The sequence below is a fragment of the Neophocaena asiaeorientalis genome, unplaced genomic scaffold (assembly GCF_003031525.2).
Source record: "Neophocaena asiaeorientalis asiaeorientalis breed wild unplaced genomic scaffold, Neophocaena_asiaeorientalis_V1.1 scaffold176, whole genome shotgun sequence".
Lineage (NCBI taxonomy): Eukaryota > Metazoa > Chordata > Mammalia > Artiodactyla > Phocoenidae > Neophocaena > Neophocaena asiaeorientalis.
Window position 1 is genome coordinate 291691 of NW_020175788.1, and position 9280 is coordinate 300970.

At 42.2% G+C, this 9280-nt stretch overlaps 1 protein-coding gene across 1 annotated transcript in view; it reads left to right on the forward strand.

The window, feature by feature from the left end:
- RBM17 (RNA binding motif protein 17) overlaps positions 1-7272 on the forward strand; it is a 17468-nt gene extending 10196 nt beyond the window's left edge. Inside the window, exons 6-11 of the mRNA XM_024732308.1 lie at positions 477-618; positions 2666-2817; positions 3877-3950; positions 4444-4542; positions 5645-5717; positions 5850-7272. Of these exons, the coding sequence (XP_024588076.1) occupies positions 477-618; positions 2666-2817; positions 3877-3950; positions 4444-4542; positions 5645-5717; positions 5850-5953 (644 nt within the window). The 3' untranslated portion in view covers positions 5954-7272. The remainder of the gene's footprint in view (positions 1-476; positions 619-2665; positions 2818-3876; positions 3951-4443; positions 4543-5644; positions 5718-5849) is intronic.
- Positions 7273-9280: the final 2008 nt, after the last annotated feature.

Below are 9280 nucleotides of genomic sequence, written 5' to 3' on the forward strand. Positions count from 1 at the left end.
CGAACCCGTGTCCCCTGCATTGGCAGGCGGACTCTCAACTACCGCGCCACCAGGGAAGTCCCCCTCGTGCTTTTTAATACCTGTTGCACCATGAATGGTACCTTTTTATAAAGAAGGTAATTAAAAAATTGTTAAATACCTTTTGTGTGAAAATACCTGACGAACCATAAACCCCAGTTGAAACCAGTCTCTGGGAGTGGGGCCCAGGCATCTGGATCAACAAGCTTCCTTGTTGATTCTAAGGTGTAGCTAGGGTTACAGATCACTGAACTGGCATATGGTCCCTAATCTCAAAGACCTTTATCGTCTGCCAGGGTAATAAGATCGTAAGATGAGCGTCTTAAGACAGGTACACAGGATGCTATGGGAGTCAAAAGAGGGGTTGATCATATCTCCTGGAACATACGGAAGGTCCAAGTGCAGTTCAGAATTGTTTTGTCACAGTTTGGTAAACCTATTTTATTTTCATCCAACAGTACCCCGAGACTTTCCTTATGAAGAGGATTCAAGACCTCGCTCACAGTCTTCCAAAGCTGCTATCCCTCCCCCAGTGTACGAGGAACAAGACAGACCCAGATCCCCGACTGGCCCCGGCAACTCCTTCCTTGCCAACATGGGGTAATGGTCCGGGTGCTCTCACCTCGGCAGGTGCAGGGAGGGCGGGGCCGAATGGGAGGCACTGTCAGCCCTTCCAGGAGGTGCAGCATGTTTTGGGATGGGGCCTTTTTTGGGTTTATGGGGAGATGCTCAGTGCGCTCAGTCACACAGCCTCCTTCTTGAGGATCAGGGTTCAAGTCACATGGAGGGTATCCCAGCATGACACTGTTATGTTTCGTACAAATCATAAAGCTTTCTAATGGAAATTTTGAAAGATTTAGATGCTGAACATTATATTCTCTAGTTAGGAATAGTTTGTGATCATTATATTTGTTTTCATAACATTTGCAAATAGGTCATATGAATTAGAGCTGACTTACGCTATGTCCAAAAGATGAATGGTATCTTTTTTTTTGATAAAATGACCTTTGCTTTAAGGTCATGGTTCTATACCTTTGGTCTAAAAACTCTCAGTCGTTCTAACTATAATTAGAAATTTGTTGGTGTATGAAAATCAGTTTTAAGGTTGACTTTCAGGTGGGGCTTGTGGGTTTTAAGTCTCACTGGATTTGGCATGCGTTTTGGTTAAAAGAGTGTTTTATGTTGTTTACTCTGTTCCTCTCGTGCTCTGAGGGGTTGTCAGGTGAAGCAGTGTTGCACTAAGGCCTTCTTTGTTCTGTGTCCTCTAGAAGGACTGCCTCTGGTGGCAATGCTGTGATTGTAGTAGTGACACTGGTCTGCCCTCGCCTGTGTGCACGTGCTTTGATCCTTAGCGTCCTCGGAGCTGGGCTAGTCAGAGTTGGAGGAGGTGGGTCCTCCACCATAGGGTTTGCACACTGCAGGAGGATTTGGAGTTTCTCATCTTGTGTCCGTCTTCTAGATCTGTGCTGCTCTCTGTGGTAGCTACTAGCCACACGTGGCTGTTAAATTAATTGAAAGTGAATAGAATTTAACATGTATTTCTTTAGTCACACTAGTCTCAAGTGCTCACCAGGCTAACAGCCACTGTACTGGGCAGTGCAGATGGAGAACATTTCCCTCACTGCAGAAAGCCTGCCCTAGAGTGTATGCTAGAGGGGGACAGACATGAAGCCATTGGGGTGGTTTTGTTTGTTTTTTTCTTCTAATGAAAAAATTGACCTTTTGCTGGTAAGAATTGACTTTTTGCTGAATCCCCTTTAAACAGGAATTAAATCTTTATGCCTAAGGAAGATACAGTGTAGTACAGTTCATCAGTTTTCAGTCTTTTTAGCCCTAGAACAGCTTGTTCAAATGAAATACTTAAGGAAATTACATACATGAAATACCGTAGGTACAGTTCTGGTTGAAGCAGCGTTTTGTGATTTAAGCCCTAAGTAGCAGTGGTCAGTAGGGGGCACCCTTGAGACCCATGAGGCTCCTCACGGTGCAGTTTGAAAACTGTCATGGGATTAGAGGAAGAGCAGTGGACTGAGAATCCGGAGTGGTGGATTACACTTTCAATCCTACCATTAACTCCTACAGAAACAATTCTCACGTGGTGTCTTGCTTTGCTTTCAGTTAGCCTTAAGCTCGTCAGCCCATCTGGGCCTCAGTTTCTTCATTTCTAGCTCTGAAATAGATGGTCCCTAAGTGTCCTTTCACGTATGAAGTCAGTCATTGGAAACTCTGCTGTACTATTTAGAAAAATGCAATCATCTTCATTATGTGAAACCATACTTATTTTTTGACAGGCTCACTTTAAAATAAACTGGTTATGAGCCCTGTAGCAGAGCAGATACTGGAGCACACAGGAAGTCTAGTGTTTTCTAACAGGCCCTGGGGAAATCCCACTAGGGGAACTAGTGTTCCCCTCATCTCAGGGGTAATCTCAGGATGCCCAGGCTTTCAGCGTTCACTTTTTATCTTTCTCCTGAACATTTCACGGCTTCCATCTCATGGCCTGTTGGTGATTATATGTGACCTCATCGAAGCCCTTGTGCAATTTACACTTTCTCTTTCCAGAAGGAGATTACTGTGACGTAAAATCCAATTATGCTGTAGCTGATGACGTTGAGTGCAAGTACCTTTCCCTTTTTCCTCCCCACAGTGGCACAGTAGCACATAAAATCATGCAGAAGTACGGCTTCCGGGAAGGCCAGGGCCTCGGGAAGCACGAGCAGGGCTTGAGCACAGCGCTGTCAGTGGAGAAGACCAGCAAGCGGGGAGGCAAGATCATCGTGGGCGACGCCACTGAGAAAGGTGGGCCTCCCCTTGAGCGGGGCCCTGGGGGTGAGCAGGGTGGAGGCAGGCCATCTTGATTGTGATGCATTCCAGCTCTGCGTTGTGGAAACTGAATCCTGAGGCCTGTTTTTACAAATAGTTCAGAACACGCAGACAGATAGGAACGCCCATGGAAGAAAAAGAAGACAAGAGACTTTGGCAGAAATGAATAGGACTCCAGAAAATCATGTCATGCCTGCTTCTACTAGCAGAGAGCCTTGTTACAATTGATAAAACCATGATTATGTTTTTATAGCAAGACAGAGCCATACACAGTATATCGGTGATTCTGTCTGCTACATCTCCATCCTGTAAGGTTCTCTGCTCTTTTTTCTGCCCTTTCATCCTAATTTTCTTACTGACTGATCGCTCTGTGAGACTGATGTTATTTTGTAGTCTACTGGTAGGTGATGCCTACTTGGTGTTTTATTTTCATATGATTGTTAGAGTCTGTTCTGTAGTGAGGGCGTATTGGAATGAGTCAAACATGACTTAGCATTTTAAGTGGAACTGAGTGGTTTTGAGTCAGCTTAGCTGAACACCTTTTCCTAAAGAAGGGAGAGAACTTTCTGGGAGCCCTGTCGACGCACAGCTTTAGGAAGCAGCAGTGAGCCTCACAGGCTAGAACCGAAAACCAACAGTCACCCGGCTTTGTGGGAGTGTCTGAAATTGGTCAGCTAGGAGCTGGCTAGTTAACTGCTTGTTACACTGGGCTGGGGACCTTCGGCCACTGCCTGAGCCAAGACTCACCTCTGAGGGTTGTGATCACTGTGCCCTGTGAGCCCTTTAGGAAGCGAGCTGAGCAAAAATGCAGGTAATTGGGGATATTAAAAAGTTCTAGAAATTATGGTAAAAATTATACCAAAGCAAAGTGATGCTTTCAGCCAGATAAGGCTGCATTTTTGATGAGAGACTGTGTGGATGCTTGTAGATGGCTCTAGGACATAGATAGTGGGAATTGCTATTGAAATTAAATTATTCATTGTAACTTGGATTCAGTGCTGTAACATGTCTATGTCTGATAATGTTTTCTTACAGATGCAGCCAAGAAGTCGGATTCAAATCCATTAACTGAAATACTTAAGTGTCCTACTAAAGTGGTCCTACTAAGGGTAAGACGCAGAAGGAGGAAACCTGTTTGCTCCCTTTGAATTGTGTCACTCCACCTTGACCTGTCCCTGCACGCTTGCAGCGCCCCCCCCCGATGACAGAACAGTTAAAGAAAACTGAAAATGACACTTTTGGATAGACTCCATATAAGACTTATTTTTAGATTCCTTTTTCACTAATGCTTCTTCGCTAAACACAATATTTAAGACTACAGTGAGTAATTACTTTAAAATATTTGAAATTGTTAGAAGTTCAACTTGGTTTATATATTTTGATGCTTGCACAGTTGCTCTTATAACTCTTTATGAAGCTTAATATATACTTTTATATATTTTTTAATACCAACTTTGGGGTATTTCAGGGATGAAGATTTTCTTCGTGTCATTTGGGATTAGGAATGTTTGCCATCATGGAAAAAAGTTATTTATACATCTCTTTTACATATTTGTAAATTATACTTCACAGTGGAATTTATGTATTTATTTTTGTTTATAGAACATGGTTGGTGCAGGAGAGGTAGATGAAGACTTGGAAGTTGAAACCAAGGAAGAGTGTGAAAAATATGGCAAAGTTGGAAAATGTGTGATATTTGAAGTAAGAGGGGTTTCTTTTGATGTTTATAAACCCAAGTTATAATTGATAGACTACAAAACATTTTCTATAGAGACAGAGTGTGCTATAAGTAACATATTGTCATACTATAGAAGGTGACAGATGTTGGTTAGTTACACTGCTTTTACTCAGTTATTACAATTTCAAACATAAACACAAGAAGGACTTCAAATTTTATTTGGTGAAGAAACATTTCATTTTGTGACTGAGGTTTAGACTTGATGACAGTGTGCTCAGTAGTTTAGTGACTTGGACGTGCCTCTGGTCTCATTCATTCGGCAGGTGTTTTCTTAGTGCCTCCCACATACCCAGTACTGCATTGAGAGCCTTGTGGGTGGGGAAACACATTCTGTGCTCTTGGTGATAACGTTCAGTTGAAGAAACCACAAAACAAACACGTGAAATTAGAGAACATTCAGTTGCTAGACTCTGTAATGTTGACTTATAAGTACAGGAGGTGAGAGAAGGATTAGATCCACACAAAATAGTTAGAGGAGGCTTTGTGAACAATATCAGATGTGAGCGAAACTTTGGAATGAGTGGGTAGGAGAGAACGGGTGTTCAGACTAGGGTCACGGCTTCTGGGAGACCGAGGAGGGCTGCAAAATGGAGTGGTTGGGCGTGGTGGGGGTTAGCAGGAGCCGCACTTATACAGTGGCAGTGGGGCTATGGAAGCGGGGCCTAGAAAGCTCCACCAAGGAGCTTGGCCTCGTATGAAAGACGGTTATAACGCATACGGGTCTTTTTGCCTTAATTTCTGCTCACTTCAGCTTCTCCTCCATGTCATGTTGCTGTCTGTTGACTGCATAATTACTTGTTTATGTGTCAGATGGCATAGGACCTCCAAAGGTCCTGCCTGGCTGTGTGTTCCAGCACTTAACACAAGACCTGTCATAAACGGACCTTCAGCAGATTTTGATGATGAATGAGTTATACTTATTTCCTTGGTATTTGACCATTGCTTATCTGTATATGATGATAGTTGGAATACTTACTCTGTTAAAAATCATTTGTGGGAGAAAACTCACATTCAGTGATATCTCCGATGATATCTTTACTTACTATACTTTCATTTCTTTTCCAGATTCCTGGTGCCCCTGATGATGAAGCAGTACGAATATTTTTAGAATTTGAGAGGGTTGAATCGGCAATTAAAGGTAAGTTGTACAGCTAACTATAAAGAATTAAAAAGTTGAATTTGTGATCTTAATCTTTGTAATTAAAACATGTTCTTGTAATGTCTGATGGAATACCTGCCTTAACTGACTGTCTTTTTGTTTGCCTTTTAGCTGTTGTTGATCTGAATGGGAGGTATTTTGGTGGACGGGTGGTCAAAGCATGTTTCTACAATTTGGATAAATTCAGGGTCTTGGATTTGGCAGAACAAGTGTGATTGTAAGAACTAGAGCCTGAGTCATCTCCAAGGATCCTTCAACGAGCCACAGACTGAGCAGAGGAGAGCAAGGCAACAGGCAGCCTGCATGGCTGTGGGTACAGAGACTCTGGAAGGACTTCTAAGATATATGTTGACTGATCCCTTTTTTATTTTGTGGTTTTTTAATATAGTATAAAAATCCTTTAAAAAAAACAAACAAAAAAACGATCTGTGTGCCTCTCTGGTTGTTTCTCTTTTTTATTACCACTTCTGAGGTGATTACATTTTTTGCTAGGATTTCATGATAATTCTCAAGTGCTTCAGTGATACGGCATTTCTTGCACTAAAAAAATCTAGAAAGTTTTGGGATATGGGGTTGTGTTACCCTTTGCTTTTCTTTCTTTTTTTTTTTTGATTCATTTTAATAAAACCTGCAAGTTACTAAACTGTAGCTTCATAAATTCTATAATAAAGTATCATCTTGGCAGTCTGCCAAAGGTGAAAATTTCTGCTTTCTCTAACAGAGAAATTCTTCTTATTGACTCCAGTCGTAGAAAAAACTCTTTATGACCTAAACTAAGGTTGAAGAATTGTGAGCCTACCATGACCTGTTGGGATGAATCATTTTCGGTTAAGCTAAGTCAGACTATAGATTATGTGATGGATTTAGGGGTATTTGGGTATAGAAATCATGAATATAGCCTTTGTTTTCAGATATTCAAGCCTAGTCTTTAGCGTAGATCAGAAGTGACCGGTTAATTCAGAACCTCGCAGGTACATTGTAAATGTGTGCCCGATTATGTTTTGGAAATGGTGGTTCCCTGGGGTCACATTTCTACTGGCAAAATTTGCAGTAGTGTTAGTTCTCATACATAATTTTAAAATGTATAAAATTCAGCCACATCAGTTACTTAAACTGTGCTGGCGATCAATATAATTACGGAATTGTGAAAAATTGTATCATTGAAGTGCAGTGGTGTTTGTGGCTCAAACATTTAGCAGGGCCCAAAGCAAAACAGGTAAAAATGTTTGGCGCTGCGGTTCATTGGCCAGAGCAGGAAGTGTTTCCAGAATATACTTGTGCCTGTGTTCTGTTCCTTGCTTGCCCAAATGTTGCATGTGACTTACCTGAAGCGGCAGCTGCGGGACGTGCGCCTGTGTTGTCTCTTTAGGTCTTTATGACAGGAGAGCGTCTTGTGACCCTGCGGGGGAGGAAAGTACTCAGCATTTCTTTGCATCCATGGACTTGGTTTGGAGACATAAGGAATATTCTGACCCTTTTTAAAAAAGGATTTTCTCATGTTTTTATTTAACATAAATAAAAAAATAACATTTTCTCTTTTGTGGTATTATTTTACTGAGTAAAAGTGAATTAAGACTGCTTTTGAAATAAAAGTGCACATACCCTGAAATAAACTTGGGTTAAAGAATATAAGGTAAAAGAATTACATAATTGGACAGAATTTTGTAGGATGTGAGAATCAACAGCCAGCCTGAAACTAGAACAGGTCTACCTGCGGACTTAGCTCCGGAATACCAGTGATGGCGCCTGGCTTGGGCTTACCAGTACCTAAATGTGCTCATGCTAAGTATTTATTATGATGGCTTAGTTTAATTTGTATAAACCCTAATGTTTTAAAGTTTAAGTTCCAACCCCTTTGATACCTGCATTACTATGGTTATGCTTTATAATAACATCATTGTTTATTTGCGTTTAGGTGGATTTTCCCAACATTCTCATGATCAAGTACAGAAATGCAAGTGACTGCACTACTTTGATTTTTAGTAGCATGGGTACATCTTAGTGAATATCTTTCTCCCCAATCTCTCTAATTATTAAATTATCCATGATTGCAGTAATCACTTAGTACATTACTTGCAGTGAATTTCCAACATTAGAATAATTTAAAATCAGCAATGTAGTGCTTGAGACATTTGAAATTAATTTTCAGTATTAACTAAAATTCAAAGTAACTTCAGTGGAAATTTTTCAGTGTAAATTGAAAATTAATGAAGCTATAATATAACTAGAAAGGTTCTGTGTACTAGACATTTGTCATTCTGGGCCCGCCTGTGATCTGAAAGCCCTGTGTTTGGGGGTCCCCCGCATTCTACCACCTCCCTGAGGTAGAGACTCTGAACTTGCTTTCCCAGCCTGTCTGGCAGCAGGGGCAGGGGTTCAGCCCTGGGCCCTTCCCGTCAGCTATCCTCACACTGGCGAGAGTAGGCCCAGCGTTGTCTAGCCTTTGGGACGGTGGTGGCAGAGACCTCATCCCATAGTGGCATGTCTTGAGGCGGCGCCACTTGTGTGGAAGGGTAGGCTTTGGAGCAATTTCTAGGTGTGGTGTGGGAGTTTTCTTTCTTTATGTAAAAGCCTCCAAACTTGACTGGGGCCTTCCTGTCTGGAGATTCCATTTGCTACCTAGGTTTTGTTTTTGTTTGTAAAATTTTTTTGCTGCTTAAACAAGCCAGAGTGAATTCTCTCATTTGCAACCAAGAACTGATAAAAAAAAAACTTGATATCTGGAATTGCAAATGACAAATCCTAAAAGATGGAGAATGGAGGGCCTACTGTCTTAGGTTAGTTGGTGAAAAGTTGATGAACCTAGTTATTTGGTGGCAAAACATTTTGCCAAACTGTTACTGTACTTTAGGGTCCAGACAAGACTGACGTTGAGGGGAAGGATAGGGAAATCTGCAGGGCGTTGGCTTGCGCTGGTCATCTCTTAGGCAGCTGTGGTATTGGTGCCAGGTCACATGGCGTCAAACCCTGGTTCTGCTCACTCGTGTGACCAGGTGCCTCTGCTGAAAATGGAAGTGATAATCATACCCACTTCTTAGGGTTGTCAGGAGGATTAAACAAGCCATACGTGGGAAGCAGCATCACAGGACGCGGGACACACACAGGCTGCGAAGTCCTGCGGGAGTACCATCAAATCAGACTAAAGGGAGCTGGTTCGAAAGCAGAGTGAAGAAGAAATACAGCCTCACCCAGAGAAGCTTTCTCTGCCTGCGGCCTGAAGTCCAAGTCAGTTGAGAGTTCCACAGTTAAGAGTCCTGCTGGTTTGGGAAAACCTACCAGAACTAAGACTCAACCAACGGGTCCAGCAGCAGCCTCAGCAGTTTAGACTGGAGATTGTGGTCTTGCAAAACGGGGTTAAAGGTGTTGCTTTCCCACTTCAAGTGATGGTTTGAATTGCCCCAAGATAGTAGCCACTGAGGCATGGAAGGGACTGGACAGCCGGAGACCAACTGCTATAAGACAAAGAGCTCAGATCAAAGACCGTCCAGGTAAGGTCCTTGTTCATTCAGGCCTGGCATGTGCCGGTGTCCTGGTCCTTTCCA